This window comes from Canis aureus, chromosome 29 (genome assembly GCF_053574225.1).
Source record: "Canis aureus isolate CA01 chromosome 29, VMU_Caureus_v.1.0, whole genome shotgun sequence".
NCBI lineage: Eukaryota > Metazoa > Chordata > Mammalia > Carnivora > Canidae > Canis > Canis aureus.
This window is the reverse complement of record NC_135639.1, coordinates 26,221,734-26,243,125: the sequence shown is the minus strand read 5'-3', so window position 1 is coordinate 26,243,125 and position 21,392 is coordinate 26,221,734. Positions and strand designations below refer to the sequence as shown.

The 21,392-nt window shown below is 53.2% G+C and overlaps 1 protein-coding gene and 1 long non-coding RNA gene across 6 annotated transcripts in view; one reads left to right on the top strand and one right to left on the bottom strand.

Moving 5' to 3' along the window:
- The window catches only part of SUFU (SUFU negative regulator of hedgehog signaling), a 122,203-nt gene extending 108,728 nt beyond the window's left edge, over positions 1-13,475 (top strand). For 2 of the 5 annotated variants that reach the window (XM_077877822.1, XM_077877824.1), the window contains exons 11-13: positions 7,801-7,869; positions 8,991-9,087; positions 10,280-13,475. In XM_077877822.1, the coding sequence (XP_077733948.1) occupies positions 7,801-7,869; positions 8,991-9,086 (165 nt within the window). In that variant the 3' untranslated portion in view covers position 9,087; positions 10,280-13,475. Of the gene's footprint in view, positions 1-7,800; positions 7,870-8,990; positions 9,088-9,180; positions 10,252-10,279 lie in introns of those variants that run through there. The other 3 variants (XM_077877825.1, XM_077877826.1, XM_077877823.1) reach the window with 2 other exon arrangements.
- On the bottom strand, positions 322-19,552 carry LOC144301195 (uncharacterized). Its single transcript, XR_013367986.1, has 5 exons — positions 19,210-19,552; positions 14,224-14,335; positions 3,777-5,019; positions 3,253-3,425; positions 322-2,032 (listed from the first exon to the last, which is right to left on the bottom strand). It is a non-coding gene; the product is annotated as an uncharacterized LOC144301195 (long non-coding RNA).
- Between the last annotated feature and the right edge of the window lie 1,840 nt (positions 19,553-21,392).

The window sequence follows — 21,392 nt, the reverse complement described above, 5'->3', positions numbered from 1 at the left end:
GAGGGGTGGTTATAGTAGAGGGGAAGGGAATTATGCTGGTTTTGTGGGTTTAACCCAGTCTGGGGGGTCTGTGAAGCATACTTACTGGTAATGTGGGCGTGTGTGTGTGTGTGTGTGTGTGTGTGTGTGGGCATGTGTGTGTGTGAGAGAGAGAGAGAGAGAGAGAGAGAGAGAGCTTGCAGCTGAGTTTTTCCTCCTTCGGGCCTCTTCCCTCCTCCCCCCACCCAAATACTAACCCTTAATTAAAACAAACAGCAAACAAAGGACACCAACCACACTCCTCAGACAGAACGAGGTAGAAATGGAAGCTAGTGCTTTAGGAATATTGTGTTCCATAAATTATCTTGCCTTTTTCCACTGTTGTTATTACATTGTTTCATAACAAAATTACTTTGAACCATAAAGTTATAAATACATTTTAAAAGTCCCACTTGGTAACATTAGAGTTCTGTCCATGTAGTGTTGGTAGTTACTGTAGCAAAAGCTCTGAAGTGTAACATTTGAAACTAGGACTGCACAAGTGGAAAGGACCTCCCCATCACCCCCAGCTATGTCCTCCAAAGCCAGGCTGCCTCCATGGAGAGAAGGAGGGCTGCCTCCTACCTGGGCAGAACTGACAAGGAAGGGGGAGGTAGGGCCCCAGCAGGAGAACCCAGCATCCCCTGAGAGCCGAGTTCACAGGTCATCATTCCCAGTAGGTGACTGTGCTCACAGGTCTCAGAAGTGTCCTCAGGTAGCACTTATGTGTATTGAAGGTTCAAGAACATTTTCTTAGGAAAGTAGGGACCAGAGACTCTCCAAACTCAAGAAGAAATTCTCCCGTTACATCTTACATCTTCACCTCTGAACCTGTCCTTGGAGTCTTGCCATTCTTGGAATACCTTCCTACCCTGAGGAAGGGATGCTCACCATTTCCATTCTCAGCAGCCCAGGAGCCCTGGCCCCCAAAGGACTCAGCAGATGTGACATTGCCCCTCCGTGCCCCCAGAGTTCTGACCCCAACCCCAGTCCCAGGGCCCCTTATCCCAGAGCTACTGGTGTTGTGCTCCCAGGTCCATTCCCCTCACCCTTGGGCAGCCCCTCAGGCAACTGAAGCACTGGGCATGGCCCCTCCCATGCACTGTTGCCCAGGGAACCAGAGCGGTGGGAACCAGCCGCTGCCTCGGCATGTTTCAATAAAGTTGCTGTGCTGGGAGCTGCTTAATCAAAGGCCTGTGTTATGGGCTCATTAGTGTGGTCCACCATGGGCCAGCTCACAGGGGAGCTCCCAGGAAGGCTGGCTGGGGCCCCACTCCCCAAGCATGCACCCTCAACTCACCGAGGGGTTTCTCAGGCCCTTTCCAGGGAGCTCTGGGAAACCCTCTGACTCTGCCCCCAGCCAGTCCTCAGCCATGGAGCCAACACCCACAGCAGCCCTCCTCCCCACCCCCAAAGCAGTCAGCACTTTCTGCTTCTGACTGCCAGCCTGCCTTCCCCTTTAGGGTCTTGCCATTGTGGTCACAGGCAGCTCCCTAGCTTGTGGGAATCCAGGCTTGTAATTACTTGGGGGCCTCTCAGGCTCCCTGTGGCGCTGCTGGTCTACCAGGAGTCTGCAGGACCTCATGGAGGCCTGGCGTCAGGCTCATCACCGAGGAAGGGCCACTCCACTGGATCAAGAATGGTGCCAGGCCCCTCTGGAGGGGGTTCCCCAACATGCAGGGGACTGACCCTTTCCCCCCACAGGAGTCTCTCACTCACTCTCCCAAGAGCAGGGGTGTCTCCTTGGCCCTTGTGTACCAGGCCTGTTGGGGACAGAAGGAGTAGGAAGGAGCTGAATACAGCAGGCCCACATACGTGAAGAGCTCCAGACTTCTGTTTTCTTGGCTGCTACTTGAACGCTCCCTGTTGATCCCAGCTGAATGAGGAGGGCCAGGATGACTTTCTTACATCAGCCTCAACAGCCTTGGAAGCCCTTGCGCCCAGCCCTGGCACTTTGTTCTGGCTACCAGCCCAGGACTGTTATCTCTTGGGGAAAAGGCATGGCAGAGACACCCTGCACGAGAGAAGAGCGACAGAGGAGAGGCTGAAAGAAAAAGGTAGAGGGAATCGGGGACCTCACTGGAGCATGTGGAGTGGCCCCAAACAGGCCTGCGTACCTGCCTTCTCCTGGTCCTGCACCTCTCCTCCCCCCATCTCTCCAGCCCCAAGGAAGCCCAGGTCCCAGCATATGGAAAGGCAGGGCTGTCTGCAACCCCAGGGTGAACTCAGTGGACACTCCCTGCTTCCTGGAGGAGCTGGAAAGGCAGGAATCCTCCAATTCTATAGGCTTCGCAGTTTCCGGAGGTCAACACCTTGACTCCATCTGCCCTACCATCTGCTGTTTTCATCCTTGTGGAGTTTGGAAAGCCTGTCAGCCAACTCCAAAGCTTTGCAGGAGGGTCTTCAGATCCTGGGGGAGGCCTGCCAACATCCTTTCTTGCACACCTTCCCCCAGCATTCCATAGCCTGGTAGCTTTAACAAGCCTCTCTCCCTTGAGTCTGTCAACACTGGGCTGTTAGTCTTCTGAGCAGGAGCCCGGCCCAGACTGAGTGGTTCATCAGTCCCCAGCTAGGGTTGATCTGAAGTGGGAGAAGTCTGCCCCAGAGGTCACAAGGTCACACCACCAAATATGAGAATATTTTTTTAAGCCCCGCAATGCTTTCTCAGCTGTGTGGTGTCTAACAATTCACCCAGGTGGCACCCCCATTCCCAGCCATTCCCTACCAGCCTTGATGGGAGGCTTTAGCTTGGGAGAAGATGCCCAGCTGCTGTCCTGAGTGGGCTCGCCACTCCAGGCCAAGTTTGGGAATCACTGCTGGGCTCTCATCCTAGCCTGGTGGCTGACTCACCACTGTCCTCTGGACAAGTCCCCACCTCCTCCTGTCCCCATCCACCCATTTGGACATTGTGTGGAAGACACTTGGCAGTCCCTAGCCCAGGCCCTGTGCAGTTCCTCTCCAGCATCTCTACTGATTCTCCTTCTATTGGTGAACCTGGCCACAACCTGTTCTCCCTGGAGACCCTTGCTTGGGCTGCCATGGGACCTCATTGTCCAGGGTTACACCCAGATATGATTAAATCCCACCACTGTGCCTGGGGAGAAGACTGTGATGGCCCGCTGTGCCCTCATCAGCCAGGCACCAGAGCAGGAGGAGTCTGAGCCTGCTCCTGGCCACCAGAGCCAACTTCTCACCACCCACTGAGAACAGGAAATTAATGTGTGCCACACACACCTCTGCTCCCAAGTCTGGGGGGTCTCCAAGCTGTTTTCTGGCTTTCGTCTGACCCATTGGAGTTGGGGGTACACAGACTGGACTGCATCCTCATCCTGCCGCCTCCTTGGCCATTGTGGGCGCCAGAGCAGTTCCTTGGCAGGCCCTGCCCTATAAACAACACATTTCCGCCTCTGAAAGAAGGAAAGAGAAGGAAAAAGAAAGCCAAACTTGTCGGGAAGCAAGAACAACGTGTCAACACGAAGAGCAAACAGGGCCCCGGACAAAGTGTGGATTGTCATATCGAGGGGAAGGAGTGGGCATTGTCAGCGCTGTTTGCAGACTCAGAAATAGCACCAACCACAGACATTTGAATCAGATCTGCAGCAGCTGGGCTTCTGCCTGCAGCACAGCAGAGCCTGCCCAGAGCAGGCACCACAAAAGATCACTTTTCGGGTTCCTCTGGAACTTGCTGGGGCCTGGGGAATTGGGAGATTGTTGACAGCCCTCCCTCATCACTAACCAGCCTGGCTGTCCTAAGGCACCTGGTGTGAACACCTTGGAGAAGGCTGTTGGTCTGGATTCCAAGAGTGGAGGTTGAGGTGGGGAGCAGAGCCACTATTCCCCTCACAGCTTGGCCAATTAGATGATGGTAAAGCTGCAGCCACCAACTCACCTCTGTTGGTTAAACCTGTGCCCAAAACCCCTCCCCCTGTGTGTGTCTGAGTATTCTCCACTCCACGATTCCTGGGGTGCCTCAAAAATGCAGGTGCCTTGGCCTTGTCGGGGTATTCCGATTTAGAACGTCTGGATGACATCTCCATAGTTTCAGAAGATTCCCAGAGGAGTTAGCTGCTCTCTAGAGAGCCTCCTCCCTCTACAGGCTATTTGTGCACAAACATAAGCATTTTATGCCCAGCTCTTGGTGAGTGCAGACATTACTGAGTAGTATTGTCATTTTCCGTATTATTACTGTTATTTCTATTGCTGTTTTCTGGGCTAGAGTAACTGTTGCTTTATGTATGCATTTACTAAGCTGGCCTGTAAATGTGCCTTGCTGTTCCCACTTGGACATGATCTTTGGGTATGGTTTGCCTTCCTTTCCAAGTGGCCAACTTGGTTTTTGAGCAGCTGGGTGCCTTTGATGCTCAGGACTTCAGCCCTCTTGAGCTGAGCAGGGCTGTTCCTCTTGAGGAGGTGTGTGGCTGGTTGGGTTGGGATGACTGGTCTTCTCAGCCATTGGTAGAAGCCAAAGTCACCTTCACCTCCCCCATCAGAGGAAAGAGAAGAGTTAGTCCTGAGTATATAAGGCTTCTAGAATTGGGGTGTTTTCCCCAGGCCGGAAGAATGTATCTGGTACCACAATGGGGTCAGATCACTGTTCTAAAGTCCAGGAGCCTTATCTCCTCTCAACACCTGCTCATTTGCAAAATGGGGGTGACAGTTACCTCCTCTGCAAGACCGCCAGGAGGGCTCACTGAAATGATGCCAGTCAAGCCCTTAGCCCAGTGCCTGGCACATGGAAGAGGTAGTGCTTCTGCTGGTAGTGGTGTTATCATTACTACTGGCATTGTAACCATCCTGTTATTATTTGTGGCAGAGCCAGGCAGCCCCATGGGGACCCAGTGAGTTTCCAGCGCCTCAAGCCCCAGACTGCACAGGCTTTTCCCACAGTTGCATCACAACGGCGCGTCTGTTGCTCAGGAGAGCGCCCAGGAGCTGCTCCGTCACAGTTGTCTATCTCCAGTGTCCTGTTGATAAGATCTGTTAACATTCTCAGCTCCAGGTCTGAAATATACAAAGAACAGGGCCTGTTTGTTCAATCCAAGCTTCTAAGGTTTAACTCCCAAAGGAAATTAAATTAGATGCCTGGAGCTATGACAGTCTGTCGTGTTTCTTTGCAGGGAATGTCACCCTTAATATCATGCAGATCTTGTGTATAATTTTCTCTGTTCAATTCTCTTAAAATGATGTGAAGTTTCCAGCAGGAACCAGCAAGTCACCAAAAGTGAAAATTGAGGAGCAACCAGGGTTTATCCTCTTTTCTGGTCTTGCCATCCCCTCCCCCAGCTGAGTATAAAATGAGTCCACACACAGATGGTGTGCACTGGTGGTGGTTCTGCTAAAAGCCACCATAACGTACCCTCTCTCCACTACCTCTTCCAGACCTTTGTCAGAGGAACTGGCTTAGGACTGAGCTCAGCATTGGTGGGGTTGCCTTTCCCCTTGTTAAGTAACAGCTCTCTGGTGTCTCACTGGGTGGTCGCCGTCCCTGGGAACCCTCCTCTCTACCTCAGCCCCAGCACTACAGTCCCGGGCCTATTTACCTTTCTGGCAGAAAGTCCCTCCCTCTAAATTATTTGTGGGCTAGAAATCAGCCCAGCCTGGCCCGGACTGGAGCCATTGTAATATAATTGGGTTTTAGGTATGCTTGTGTTTGTGCTAGCATTTGCAGAGATGGCAACAAGCCCCGGAAATGCCAAAAATATGAATGTGACTTTTGTGCTACTCAAGCAGACTGGTGATAACTGGTAGGGAAACTCTGGACTTTGACGGGGGGGAGGGAGGGACAAAACCCTGGGGTAAGAGGAGTAGAGAGGGCTCTGGAAGTGGGATGACTGGGGTATGATTGGAAGGAGCCACCTGGAGCACTTGGAGGAAGAAGGAGGGCGGTAGGGGCCACCTCCGGTGGGCATCTCCCTGGACTGACTTTGCCCATCTAAATCTGGTTTCTGTCCTCACTTGAGGCTTGAGCTCCTCAAACAGAAAAACCTTTGGTGAGATGGGAGCCAGTGGTCAGAGCTATTTTGTTACTGACTATTGGCTTGTAGCCTGGGAAGGAGACATTCTTCAGCTCCCTGTCAACCAAGAAAGGGTGGATGTCCAGGTAGAGTATGGACTGCTCTCATGCCTGTGTCCCTGGGGCTCCATCCAGGGCCAGGCCTAGCAGAGGCACCTAGGGAGTGCTGTGGAATTGAATGGATCGGTGGGCAGATGAGTGGAAGAGTAAATAAATGCATAAATGCTGTGTGGGGAAGAGCCCCAGATGTGGACACTATACCTCAGGCACTACTTTAGAGTCCAGACATGACTGGGATATGGTCTTATCTTAGCCACTCATAAACCATGTGATACTGGGCACATTACATAACCTGCCTATGCCTCAGTTTCCTCATCTGGGAGGAGACTAGAGGAGATAAGCTACATGAGCCATCAGCACAATGCCTAGTACAGCGGCGGTTTCCTCACTCAGGCTTCTCATTCCTTGCTCGTACCTCCACCCCATCAGCTTCCTTCCCTTGGAGTCCTCCATCCTGTGGGGTCCCCAGAGACCCTGCTTGCTGCTCTTCTGCATCATTTCACTTAATCTCACAAGCTGACTGTATTTTAGATATATAGATATTCCACTTACCAGAGTGGACAACTCCCAGGAGAACCTGAGGGGTATTTTCTCAAGTTCTTGATCCCCATCCTTCTAGAGGGCTTTCCCTCACTGGAGTCCCTCACCTTGGTCTTCATTGTCCTTCCCCCTCTGTGCCTCACCCAGGGCCTTCAGAGTTTGCTGGAGGAGGCAAACCAGAAGTCGGTGGAGCCACAACCGGGAGAGGTGTAGAAGGATCTGGTGCCGAGGCCAGGAGGCCCCCTGGGCCAACACAGGGAGGAGAAAGTTGGAGGGAAGAGGAAAGACATCCTCAGCCTGGGCCTGGTGTGAGCTTGGCCTGGCTCTGCAGAGCCAGCCTGGGCAGAGGAGCCATTGGGAAAATGGCCCATTGGGTTGAGGAATGCCCAAAAGGGGAGGGGTGGTGCCCACTGAATAGTGGGGCCATGAGGTGATGAGGCATCAGACTAGAACAGCGAAGTGGGACAGCTGGGAGGTGACCTGCAGAAGAGGGTTCTTGAAGTTTTGAAGAACTCAGTGGCTGAATGAGGTCATCAGGGCAGGGGTTTGGGAGCTTCCGACCTGAGAAAGTGTGGATGCTACAGATGGAAAGAGGACTTGAGAGTCCCTTTCCTATCTGTAAAAGGGGAGAGGTTGGTGCATAATCTCCACAAATTCTCCAGCTCAGACATTCTTGGATGTACCTTCCGGGGCATTTCCAGATTCCAGACATGGCTTGTATTCCAAATCCAAACAGATTCCTTTTGTCCTACCAAGTTGGGAGTAAGGGGGAGCATGTGAGCCCCGCTGGGCATGGGGCTCTTGCCTAGTGCCTGCTTCTCCATTGCCCCCTGCTACTCCCTGCAGCGTGCAAGAGGCGCAGACTGCTGGAACAGGGACTCATATCCCTTCTGGGGCCCAGCGATGCTCTCTTCCCACATCCCCCACCTTGCTTCCCCATTGTCCTCTGACACCCTTCCTTCTCTGCCCCGGTCCTAGCCATATTGCAGGCAGGTGGAGGTGGGGGAGAACAATGACGGTCTGGGAGAGGCTTCGAGCACTTCTCTCTGTCCCTAAAACAGGCTCATATCTACTCCATGGCCAGAAGAAAGTTCTGTGGCTTGGCAGTTGACAAAAAGACCATATATTAAAAAATAATCATAAACGCTTGTCTTGTACCTTCTTCCCAGATTCTGTTGACTGAAGAGTTTGTAGAGAAAATGTTGGAGGACTTAGAAGATTTGACTTCTCCAGAGGAAGTAAGCCTGTTTCATTCTAACAGCGGCTTCCAATCCCCAGGAGCCCATGGGTGTCTTTCAGTCTGTCTGTCCCGGAGGTGTGGGGATGGGCCAGAAAGGAGACCCTGGGGATGTTAAACAGCTTTATTTCTGGCTTCCCACCACCCCCTGCCCCACCCTGTTATAAGGACACTCAGCAAATTGTGTGAATTGGCGGCTCCTGAGAACCTCACTGAGGAGGCAGCCAGGGCCCTCAGGCTGGTAGTTCTTCCCCAGCCCCTGCTGTTCCCTGGCAGGTTCTGAACAGAAAGCCTACGCCTGCTGCCAGAGAACATTCCACTGGGGAGTTCTGGTGGGCAGTAAGGGACTCCTGCTCTTGCCTCAGGCCACCCAGGAGTCAGTCTCCTTCCTCCCTTCTCCAGCCATGAGCTCTCCCCTCTGGGTCTGCCTCTTCCAGGCGGAGGAGCTGGCAGGCCAGGTGGGGGCTCGCGCCTTCCTTGTCTACTCATCTGGGGTGCAGGAATGGAGCCCATAATCCCCTTTGTTTTTCTTCCTTGTTCCTGGCATCCTCATTTGCAGGGACTTACCTCATTCTGGAAAGTCCCTTCCCCTCCCCCAGCCTCCTACAGCACCCCAGTGGGATCTGAGCCTTCCTGGCCTCAATGCCCCATAGGTTAGTGGAACATTAGCAACCTAGCCAGGCCTCTGGAGAGCTCTTCTGGGCCCTCCCCTGCCTGTTGTGGCAGAGACAGACAGACCCTTCCATTGCCCTTTCTGCCGGGAAGTGTGTCTGGGGGAGTCCACACAGGGGCCAGCCTTTTAAGCCAGAAGGAGGCCATGTAGGAGCTAGCTTTCATCCAGGGCTGGAGCTTATAGCTGCCAGTGCTCCCAGGGCCACATGGGCCAGCACATGGTGGCCTCTGACATCAACCAGGTGGAGGAGAGCACACAGGGTGAGACTACCCTATCCAGGTCTCCAGGTGGACAGCAACTCCTCAGAGCCTGAGGTCACCTCAATCCTCTGGGATGTGGCTTCAGAAGTTCACTCAAATTTATACATTCCAAAGTCACCAAGTACCCGATCCATGCCAGCCAATCAACCCCCTCGAGTCACTGATCCCTGAGGCCTGGCTTCTATTCAGTCAGACCAGAGCCAGCTGCCCAGGAGTGCTTCCGGAGAGGCCGTGTCTCACTGGGATGGTGCTGCGCCAGACCGCTGCTTTGAGCTTGGGTGTTGAGGTAGGAGGGGGACAGTCCAGGCAGGAGGGACAGGAGCCAGGGGGAGCTTAGGAAAGTAGGTCACTAAAAATGACTTTTTTTTTTGCTTCTCAGTCCAGAGGCTGTCCCCACACCCTGCCTCACTCTCTACTTTGGTCCTGGCTTGGAGAAGTTCCCCATCAGAGGGAGGGAGAGGGAGCCAACCAGGAAGCATCAGGCCTGTCCACTTCCAGCTCCAGCTCTAGGCAGGCTGAGGGCCCTGTTCTTCCCTCCTTTCCAGCCTGGCCTGACTTCTCACCTCGCCCTGAGGCAGTAGGGGTCATGAGAGGCAGACCCTGTTTTCAAGTCAGTGAGCATCTCGTGAGCGTGAGCGCACCAGCTGTGTGCCAGACCACATGCAAGGTCCCTGAATACAGAGGAAATAAGATCTAGCAGCCTCTTTCCCCCACCCCACACCAAAGGCTGAGACACAGAACTGTAAGCAAATCAGTGATCCCTGGACTGGAGTAGGAAAAATGTGGGCTCTCCCCGGCCCCCACTGGCACCATGCTCAGGCTGGGGACCCTGGGGAACAGATGAACTTGAACAAAGGGGAGCAGGATGGGGGCACACCAGGCCCAAGAAATCACTTTGAGCCACCCTTGTCTGGCCCCTCTTCCCCAATTGAGGCCGAGCCAGGGCCTCCTTCCCTTTGGACCCTTTGGCAAAGGCCACAGAGGGCGGGTTCCGGGGTCCTTCAGCACCAGCCTCTGCAAGAAAAGCCATGGCAGAGCCTGGACCACAGAATTCCAGACCTCAAGCCGCTTCCCTCTAGCATCTGCACCCTCCTCCCTGCCCCCCAGCCCCCAGCCCCAGGGCCTCAGGGAGCAGATTCCTTACATGCTTGTGGCCGGAGGCAGAACCAAGGAAGTGAGTTGGAGGGAGGTCAGCACAGTCAAGAAAGAGTTAGAAAACAGGCCTCCTCCAACCCCAGTTAATTATTGGCAGGGCCAGGAGAAAGAAGGGGTCACGGAACTCTAGCAGCTTAACCCCAGCCACCCACCTGGGAATAGCATTTGCAATCGAAGCCAGGCACCGTTGGCCTCCCTTGCCCCTAGCACCTGGGGGACAGCACATGGGCGAGGGCTCTGGGATCTCTTTAGGCAACTTGGAAAGAAGGCAGTGAGTTCTGCTAACTGTGTACACTCTGGCTCTGTGCTTGCTTCCTCCACAGTTCAAACTTCCCAAAGAGTACAGCTGGCCTGAAAAGAAGCTGAAAGTCTCCATTCTGCCCGACGTGGTGTTCGACAGTCCACTGCACTAGCCTGAGTTGGGCCCTGCAGGGGCCAAGGGAGAGCCCAGCTGCTCCCCGGTGACTTCCAGTGTAACAACTGCGTAAAAGAGATTCCCACAAATAAAAGGACATGTATGAGGAAGATTGCGCAGCCACCGCACCTGCCTCACCTGCAGCTCAGGGGCTTCACCCCCCCAGCCGGCCAAGCCCTCTGGGCTGGGAGTGGGCAAACGCAAACCTTCCCCTCCTGCCACTGCCATAGGTTGTGGTTTGAGATTTGACTCTGGACCTTTGATGTGACCGTAGGTGGAGACAGGCCTCATTCTCACCTATCCCCTGCCACGCAGTCCGGCAGGAGGGAGTGGAACGGCCGGTGCACACACTGCCCAGCTCTCTTCTGGGAAGCCTTTGCTAGGCCAGCTCCTCTGGCCACGGAACAATCCCTCCGATCCTGTTTGGTTTTCTTCCTCCTTATTTTATTTTGTAGAAACCGGATGGTATTTTATTGGTCTTCAAAGATGTCCAGAAGCCGTGTATATAATGTTTTTTAAACAGAACTTTATTCCCAGATGAACTTTCTCATTCTCTCAGACAAGGGCCTGGGGCTGTCTCCCCATGAGCCACCACCAGAGATGGTGCCAGTGTTTGCCTGCCAGCCCAGGGCCCAGAGGAGCCAGCTTCACAGGCTTTTCTTCCCAGCTGGGCCTGGTGGAGTCTGGGGTAGGGGGGAGAGCTGAGATGCGCCCCGGTGCAGTCTTCAGCTCAGTTTAGCTGGGGCTAAGAGGAGGTGCTGCTGGTTCTCAAGTGGACTAGGCCCCCTGGCAAAGTTCAAGGACCACCATGGTCTCAGAGACTTGGTAACCCCAGCCTCCTCTTCCAGGCCTTGTCCACCCATCCACATCTACCTGAGAGAGGGTGAGGCCCAGCACCATGTAGACCATCCTCACCTGCCATTCAGGGACTAGGTCTCCAGCTCCTGTCCTGTTCCCTCCTATCCTAGGCCTCCCAGCCTCCAGGCTGCAAGACTCTGGCATATTAAAAATGGAAAAAACCAACCTCTCACCATGTCCTTCACTTTGATTTTGCAAACACTGCACTGTGTGGCCCTCATCCTCCCTGCGTCCATTCGTTTCTTGTCTTTCATGCCCCATTTCATTCCCTGGGCCTCTTTTCCTGCATCCTGGTCTCATAGTCCCATGCCCCACTATTGCAGATCTCGTGGTCTTCCTCCCAGAAATAGACCTATCTCTGGCCTGTGGGTTTGGGGCTCCTCTTGGGTTGTCTCCCACCGCTGTCTGACCTGGAATCAACAATTCCCTTTTGGGCCCTCTCACCCCTGACTCTAGGGACTGCTATTTCAAGATCTCCCTTCAGGCCTTTCCAAAACAAAGTCCTTTGGTCTGTCAGGGGGCTCAGAGGACCAGACACTGCCCTGTCTGCACCTGCCACCCACATGGGCACCACAACAGTGCCATAGGTGGCCCCTGGGGTACAAGACCCCTCTGATGAGAGACTCAGCCAAAGAGCTGCCTCCAGTGGTCATGAGGGCAGTGGCCAGGCTCTCCAGGGAGCAAGATTTGGACTTCCAAAGGGCTACAAGGCCCTGGCTGCTTCTCTGCACACACCCTCAGGGCTACCCAGTTAACTCCATCAAACTCAGAGCTTCAAGGTGGATCATCCTGGAATACTGGGAGAGATAGGCTCTAGGCCTCCACCAATGAAGATGGAAGCTCCTCTGGACCTGATGTTGGCAGTAGCCTTCTGCTCCAAGGACTTTTCCAAAAGGACATTTTCTGGCCTTTGCCCATCACAACATCCCTGCCTTTGAAGCTCTTATCATTTAATGTTTCATGGCCAGAGAGGTGCCATTAGCTTGTGTCCTTTCCATGCCACCCTGATTTGCCTCTCCGCAAATTCTTTCTGGGGACCTGCCTCTGCCTGCCTGCTTTGGCTGGTGGGGAGGAGGTATTTTCTGAGCTAAGTGTTGTCATCAGTATGGGAGGCAGGCAGGAAGCAGGTGAGCTCTGAGACCGTGAGCCCATGAAACCTGTGGCCCCTTCCTGTCCTATGACGTCAGGAACCTCCAAGGTCCAGCTGGGGCCAGGCCTCTGTCTCATTTCCCTATGGTGCATTGACTCTGCAGGAGTAGCAGAGCATCCACCATCTCTGACCAGGCCTTCTAGAGGTTCCTCTGGGAGGGGGTTCTGCTGGCTGGCGAGAGGGGACCCTCACTGAGGACCAAGTGAGGCTGACCGTGTAGCATGCCCAGCATGGCGTTTGGCATAGAGTGAGTACTCACTAAATGTACCACTTCTCTCCCTCCCTGAAGCTCTTCAGGAGCCCTGACATACTGACCTGGGGAGGTGAGAAGTCTCCTTCTCTAAATCTGCCTCTCTCCCTTGTGGCTTGCCCGGTCCTACCCCCCTCCTTCTGAGTCCCTCTGGCTAAAACTTCTGAGAGGAAGGGGCTCCCCCATGCAGTTGGCCTGCCACCTACATATGGCAGACTCTTGGACTCCTCAGGTCCAGGGTGGACTGCAAGAGGGCTGCAGACCCAGCTGTCATTCTGAGGGGTAGAGTGTCTCATGCAAGGTCTCAGGTCTGGCCAGGGAGCAGGTGCCTCCTCCTGCCCTTCTCTTCCTCTTCCAAAGGCCAGGCTTCAGGGAAGGGACTATGAAGCCTCAGAAGAGTCTAAAGGGCTAGAGCATTTTAAAAAATGCACAGAGGATCTTGGGACTGAGTTTTGAGATTGAGTTGAGAGCAGGGGAAAAAATTACGAAGGTTGATGCCCCTATGGGGCAAACCAGCAGAGAACTCCCTTGACTGTATTTTTTTATCCAGTTGTTTTCCTCTCTGGCTTCCAGGTCCTCCATGCCAGGTGAGGTACCTGGGTCCCTGTTACAAGTCAGGAACCCTATAGAGAGAGCCTTCCTTTTGTACAAGTACCTGAATGCTGCAATGAGCAGACTTTTATAAAATTTTATATTAGTTTCTAATGTCAACAGTGACTCGGTTCCTGGGGGCTGCACCCAGCCTGGGACTTTTGTAAGAATTTTTGGGTGACTCACTTAGATGTCGTTTCTTTCTTGCTCCCTCTTCCTCTGTGTAATCTAAGTGCATTAAACATATTTGCAGAAGTTTGGATCTTGTGCTCCTTTTTGGATGCCTGGAGTAGGGGAGTGGCAAGCCTGAGGCCCTGGCTGAGGGGGTGGGTTTGGATTCAGCCACTTAGAAAGAAGCCAGGGTGGGGAAAGGTCCCCAAAGACTCTTGTTGGGAGTGGAGGGGGTGCCAAGGAGCAGGATCACACAGCTGGTGACTCTAGAGTCATGCAGAAATGACTTTGCAGAGACAGGCTCCCTTTCACTGGTCTTAAATTCCTCTAAGGTCATGGGGTGTGGGAGCAAGGAACAGGTCTGGGGAGAGGAGTGGGTGGGTGGGTCAAGACCCTCTTTATTCCTCTTCTCTCCTCTCAAAAAGCCCTTTTCCCTTGAGAAGGTGGGCCTTCCTTCCCTCTAGTTTTAGGGTTCTTATGTCCCTTCCAGCTCAGGTCAGGAGATGGCCACTCCCCTCAACATAGAAATTCAACCTCCTAACCCATGACCTGGTAGTGGTGGGATGGACAGGCAGCTTCAGAACTGTCACACCCACTGGGTGACACACAAGCCAGCCTTCCCTTCCTGTGAGCCCCTCTGGGCCAAGGCCTTGGTGAGGAGGTGGTAGATCGCCCAGCTCCTGTCTCTCTAGGGCCTGACATGGCACAACAGAGCCCAGTCCCCATGAGGAGAAGGCAACAGCCTGGGATCTTAGAGGCAGGCAAGAGGATGTCCTCACCCAGAAAGGGTTCCCAGAACCCACAGACCTCTAGACCTCCCCCAAGTTCTTACCCTCCGTGCTAGGCCTGGTTGTCTGTCTTGGAGAACAGCAGGGCCTTTTCTCCTAGTCCTCAGGATGGACTGTAGCACCCAGGGTGTTCTGCTGGGGCTAGTGGCAGAAGTCCTGGGGGTATCATGAGAAGGGAGGGGGAGGGGGGTGTCAGTTCTTATGAAGGCACTCTGTCCTCTTTGAGAACCAGCTGTAGCTGGGGGGATTTTCCCCAGGCAGAGGTCAGTACTCCTTCCCCTGTGACCTCCTACTGAACTGTGGCTGGCCCCTGGAGCAGTGGGGCAGGTCCTGGGGGGGGGGGGGGGCAGTCACTCTGGCAGGCAAAGCAAGGGAACTAGGAGGATTTGGAGCCAGACTGACAATCAGAATGGCCTGGGCCACACCCCTTCCTCTTTTCTTTTCCCCTTGGAGATTGGGGGGCAGGGTGGAGGGAAGGGCTTATTATCTAATCCTCCTCATCTGACCAGCCTAGAAAGACCCAGGGGCAGAGTGAAGCTCCTGCCCCAGAGAGTACAGAATAGCAAGATCCTGTGTTTAGGTGGCTCCAAGAGACAGGAGTAGGCTGAGGTTATTTCTGGAAAAAGGCTCCTGGGCCTATAGCAGAGACCCCACCCTAGGTTTAGGGAGGGAAGAAATCTGCCATGTGATACGTCATGTTGCCTCCAAAAGTCCTGTACATTCCTCCAGGCATCTGCTCTGCCCCATGTGGGGTGGGAGAGTGTCAGGGCCCTGGGTGAGGAGAACCCACAGGCTCCAGAGCCATGGGGCTAGGGAGCCTAAGAGATTTGCCAAACTGGCCTAACCAGAAGGAGAATGCAGCTGGAAGTGAGTCAACCCAGCCTGCCAGGCACTGAGGCAGCTGCAGGCTGCATCGAAGAGGTGGGGAGGCCAGGGTGGGGGTGAGGAAGTGCTGTGCTAGGCCAGGGAAGGGAGAGATTTGTCACAAAAGGCATGGGGGAGGCAGGTCAGGATGTGGTCTGGGAGGAGCAACCATCTCCTGGCCCCTTCTGTGGGAGCACCATGGGACTGACCCAGTCCCCTCCTCTCCTCCTTGCAGCCAGGAAGTCTTGGGGAGGGAGCTAAGGACAGGATGGGGGAAGGGGCAAGATGCCTGCTGGTGGGTATCCACAGTCTGCATTCATTCACTCCTTCTTTCAACAAGTGCATGCCAGGCCCTCTGCTATATGCTGGGAGACTTAAGGAGTGTGTAGTGCAGTGGGGAAAAGAGACAACGAAACAATTGTAAGGAAAAGCCACAGAAGAGAAAGGCAGTCAGCTGCCTTCTATCCTACCCTAACCCCACCACTTGTCAGTGTGACTTAGGCAGGTTTTTTCATCTGCAAACAGATACTCACTTCACAGAGTTTTGGGGAGGATTATATGAGATAATATGCCTGAGATGCCCGGCACATGGTAATTGCTCAGTTAGTGGTAACCCCTATTAAAGGGCAATGCTATGGACATAGAAAAAGTACCCAACCCAGTCTGGGGAGGTTAAAACCAGCTTCCTGAAAGAAGCGACATCTAAGTCAAAACGGAAGGATACTAGAAGGGTAAAAGAAGAAAGGCTTTATTATCAAAAGCCCTCCAGGCAGACAGAACAACAAGGGCAAAAGCCCCCAAACTCTTGGGATTTGTAGAGCTCAACTTGCTTAAGGTTTAAGGCATGAAGCTTTCATTTGAGGACCATTCCCCTGCCTGTTGGATGGAAAATATTCTGAAAGAGAGCAAGATTAGAGGCAAGGACCTGGCAGGCCTAGGTTAAGGTGGAAGCAGTAGGGACAGAGAATGACACTCATTCATTGATTCAACAAATATTTATTGAGCACCTACTATGTGATAGGTCCCATTCTAGGCACCAGAGATAACATTATTAAAGAAAATTCCTCCTTTCACAGATCTTATATTTTCGTGATGGGAGATAGATAATATTTGTTTAAAATAGAATACATAGTACATAGATATATGTACTATGGAGAAAAAATAAAGCAGAGGAGGAGAGAGAGGGATAGGGTGGGGTGTGTTTTTAAATACAGAAGTCAGGGAAGGCCTTGCTGCATAGGTGACATTTGAGCAAAGGATCTCAATGACAAGACGAAGTGTGCAATAGGGACATCTGGAGGAAGAATGATCCAGGCAAAGTGAAGAGCAACTGCAAAGACCCTGGGGGTAGGAGAGACACACCAGGTGTATTTGAACAAAAGCGGAAGCCAGTGTGGCTGGAGCAGAATAAAAGAAGGGGAATAACAGGAGATCATTTGTACAGAGGGCAGCTTTCTATTGCCTTGCAGGCAATTAGAAAACTTTGACTTTAATTCTGGTTGAAGTTGGGAAGCCATTGGGAGATTCTGAACAGAAGAGTGACACAATTTGACATTTTTAAAAAAGATTTTAAAATTTATTTTAGAGAGAAAGTGAGCAGGGGGAGGGGCCGAGGGAGAGAATTTCAGGCAGATTCCTGGCTGAGCGGAAGCCCTAGGCGCCACTTGATCCCATGACCCTGACATCATGACCTGAGCCCAAATCAAGAGTCAGACACTTAACCAACTGAGCCACGTCAGTGCCCCACATTCTGGCATATTTTTAAAAGATTTCTCTGACTACTATATTGAGAAATGACTTGGGGAGGTAAGGGTAGATGCAGAGAAACTGGTTAAGATCTACTGAAATAATCCAGGCTAGAGATACAATGAGGTAATGGGAATATTAAGAAGTAGTTAAGATTTGGGGCACCTGGGTGGCTCAGTCGGTTAAGTGTCTGCCTACAGTTCCCAAGAGTCCTGGGATTGAGTCCACATCCGGCTCCCTGCTCCTTGGGGAGTCTGCTTCTCCCTCTCCTTCTGCCTGCAGCTCCCCTGCTTGTGGTCTCTTTTTCTGTCAAATAAATAAATAAAATCTTAAAAAAAAAAAAAAAAGTAGGTTTCAATACATTGAAATCAAGGTGCCTGTAAGACATCTGGGCGGATGGCATGGTTGACTACACTGATCTGCCACCAGGAGGGTGAACTTCTGGACTAGAGATACTGAGTGGGGAGCCATCAGTATAAGGACAGTAATAAAGCTTTAGGAGAGGCTCTAGGTAGATTAGTAAGAGAACAGGATGGAGGGCAGGGCTCTGAGGACTGTCAACATTTATGAGATGGAAAATGGAGAAGTTGGGATGCCTGGGTGGCTCAGAGGTTGAGTGCCTGCCTTCGGCCCAGGGTGTGATCCTGGGGTCCCGGGATTGAGTCCCATATCAGGCTCCTTGCATGGAGCCTGCTTCTTCCTCTGCCTATCTCTCTGCCTCTCTCTCTCTGTCTCTCTCTCTCTCATGAATAAATAAATAATCTTTGAAAAAAAAAAGGAAATTGGAGAAGTCTGTGGTTAGAAAGACAAGAAAAAAAAAAAAAAACAGAGGAGTATGATATCTTACAAGTTAAGGGGAGTGGTCTAGAAAGGTGAGGAATGTAAAGAATCCTTTAGATTATCCTGGAGGGTATTGGTGAGAAAGCCAGAGAAGGACCCTCCAACAGCTGCCAGCTAGATTCTATTGTTTCTCTATACCATCTTTAAGCATAGAATTTAGGATTAGGGCTTGAAAATCATTTTCGCCTTGGTTTGTTCAGTCAGACAGACAGCATTCATTCATTCATTCATTCATTCAACATATCTCCCATGTGAGGGAATGCAAAGTACTTAAGACATGGGCTCTGTCCTTGAAGGGCCCACATTAGCCCCCCAATTAGGAATAAGGAGATGGAAGTCCTAGATCAGAGAGGCCCTCTGGTTTTATGGAAGGATCAGGGACTCATTGGTTACTCTGAATTGGATTTGAATCTCAGTTCTACCATTTGGAATGTAATTGCTGATGACTCCAAAATCTATAATCTCAGTACAAACCTCCTCCAAATCTGTATATATATGATTGTCTTCACAACATTTCCATTGGGATATCTGAGCCAGGTCAGATTTAACTTAGAACTACTGAAAAATCTCCCTACCCAATCTAATTCTCTCCAATTCTCTCCTTCTCGGTAAATGGTTATCACCATGCAGACTCAAATGAGGCCACCGCTATGAGGCCCAAATCCTCAGAGTCATTTAAAAACTTCTTGGAGGGGGATCCCTGGGTGACTCAGCAGTTTAGTGCCTGACATTGGCTCGGGGCATGATCCTGGAGTCCCCGGATCGAGTCCCGCATCAACTGCCTGTGTCTCTGCCTCTCTCTCTCTCTCTCTGTCTCTCATGAATAAATAAATAAATACAATCTTAAAAAAAAAAAAAAAAAACTTCTTGGAGGGATTAAAAAATTGTACATACCTGGAAACATTTCAAAAGTTCAAGAGGAAAAAAAAAAGTTCAAGAGGATATTCTATATACAGCGATAAGCATATCTTGATCCCATTCCTATTAACATGTTGATTCCCCTCCACCCCATATCTAACCCATATCTATTCCTGCTGGCACTATTTCCAAAATATATCCCACATCTGAGGGCTTCTCATAATCAGCTTCAAGTCTAAATTCCTTACCATGACCTAAAAAACCCTGTATGTTCTTGTCTTTCACATGGCCTCCTTTCTGTCCTGGAGCATGCCTACTAATCTATGGCTTTCCCATTTGTTTCTCCTGACTGAAGCCCTCTTTCCCAGGGTTGTTAATGGCCTGACTCCTGAATATTCAGGTCTTGACTCAGATGTCACTTTTCTGGAGCCCCTTACTCTCAATCACAGGAATTATCCTGTATATTTAATTATATTATTATTATTAGGTATATGTTCTCCAGGGAATCCCCAGGGCCTAGAAAAATGCCTGGCACTTGCAGGCTTTTGTTAAGTATTTGTTAACTGACCCTTCGACCTCCAGCAGACTACTTCACTTCTTTAAGCCTCCGTTCCCTTATTCATAGAAGAGGGATTATAATGCCTATCTTGCTTGGTAGTTTGAAGCGTCAGAAATGTGGGGGAAAGTGTTAAGGACATCGGGGAAATTGCCCCACAGCGTACCTTTGCAGTTCCCCGCTCTCTTCCATCAGACCGAAGGAGCGGATCGACTAACCCTCCTTTTCCTCCCAGGTAAAAAGAGCTATGGGTGAAAAGGCCCAGGAAGAGGTGGTCCCACTACGCAGCGGCATCATCGCCCTTTTAAGAAACACGGCACTCTCCTCCCACCCTAGTGTTTAATGTACCGAAGTAAGTGCGAGTCACGTGAGGCTCTCGGGTCTGCCCCGCCTTGAAGAGGCGGAGCCCCAGCTTGGGGACCAATAAGAGGCGCAGCCTCCGGAACAGCCCCGACTCCAGACAGGGAAAAGGGGAGGAGCCGGGAGCCCGAGCCGCTGTAACAGCACTTCCGGACAGCTCGCCCCGCCCTATGCCCCCCTCCCCTCCGGGTCCGCTCGGTCTCCAGTGCCGGGTGGGCCGAGCCAGCGGGTGCTGATTAAAGGCGCCGCAGTTGCTCTGCCGCTTTCTCTCCCACTCCCCCTCCCGGCCTCCCCGCCCCCTTCCCGTGTAGCGGGACCGGCCTTGATGTAGGGACACCACCCTCCGCCTGTCTCCGCTCCAGCTCGAGAGTCCGGCTCACCGCAACCCCCTGCCCGCCCGCATCCCCGCCCTGCCGGCCGCACTCTGCCCAGCGCCCATTGTATCCCCTCGCCCCCAGCTGCAGACTCCGAGGCCAGGCCGTGGCGGGAAGATCGGGGACCCCTGTGCGCCCCTCCGGCGGGTCTCCGGAGCCGGGCCCCTCCCCCGCCCGCCCTCCTTGCTTCGGCTAGGTGGCGGCTCGGGCGCCCTTCCCTCGCTGCGGAGGCGGAGGGGCCGACCGACCGGCCGCAGGGACTCACCCCCGCCCCGGCGGCGCCCCCCTCCCCGCCCGCTTCCCGGGGGCAGCGCCAGAGCCCCAGCGAGCAGAGGCAGGGAAAGAACTGCCCGGCGCGCAGATCATTTTTATTATCGAGATTATTATTAAAAGGGGGCGGGGGCCTAGGATGGGGGGGAGGGGGCTAGAGACGCAGCTATTTTTATTAAACAGATTATTCCTGAAATAATAATAATAAGCGCAAGATGGCTGAAGGTGGCCCTGATGAGAGTGTTGGGTTTTTTTTTTTTTTTTCTTTTTTTCTTTTTTTTTTTTTTTTTGATCTGAGGATAAAGCTCTGAGGCGACTGCCGCTGCGGAGACCCTGCCCGAAGTGCCCTCCCCTCAGTTGTGAAGCTTCGGGCGGACAAACCGACCCACAGACAGAGCGACCGGCTGGGCCCGCCCCGGACGCGTCGCCTGGGCAGCAGCCGGGGGCCGCCGGTGCTCGCCTTTCTGCCGACTTCTTCCAATTCTAATCTTTTTTTATTTTTTGGAAAGGACCGGGGTGGGTGGAGCAGAGGTGGAGAGAAATCGGGACTTGGCATTTTCTCCTCTCTCTCTCTCCTAATTTGAGGGAGGCCGCCAGCCCTCCCCTTAAAAAAAAAGGGAAAAAAATCCCCCCGAGAGAGCGGGCGAGCGGGCGAGCGCGGAGAAAGCCCGCGGCAGGACCCTCGAGCGAGCGCGCCTGGACCCCGGCCGCCGCCGCCGCCGCCGGCAGCCCAAGATGGCTGGGCTCTGAGGGAGGCCGCCCGGCCCGGCTGGCTCGGCCCGGCCCCGCCGCCGCAGGCCAGCTCCGACCGCAGCCCCGAGCCTTCCAGGCCGGAGCGGAGGCCGAGAAGAAAAGAAAGTGGGGGGGAGGGGGGCCGGGGTGGCGAAGGGGGAGGGCCGGGGCGGGGGGAGGGGAGGGCCGGGAGCCGAGCCTCCTGTTCATTAGCAGTTGAGAAAAATTCCTTTCTAGTTTGATCAATCCTTGTTTTCCTCGGCAGAGCCGAGGCGCCCGCCCAGCGCGGAGACCGAGAGCGGGGTCTCGCTGCGGCGGGGGCGCGGGCCGCGGGGAAGCGCAGAAGTCGCGAAGAGGGGTCAGGCCGGAGCGCCGCCGGGGCTTCTCCCTCCCGTTCTGGTTGGCTTTTTTTTTTTTTTTTTTTTTTTTCCACTTCTCTCCCTCCCCCTTCCGTTTCTATTTGTGAAGGGAGGAGGAAGGCAGAGGCGGGCTGGTGTCTCTGGCCGGGGACTGGAATTTCATCTGAATGACTGCCCCTGCGCGCACGCAGCGCCCCGGAGTCGGCCCGCCTGCGCCCCGCAGCCCGCACCCGTTCCCGGCCGGCCAGCCGGGG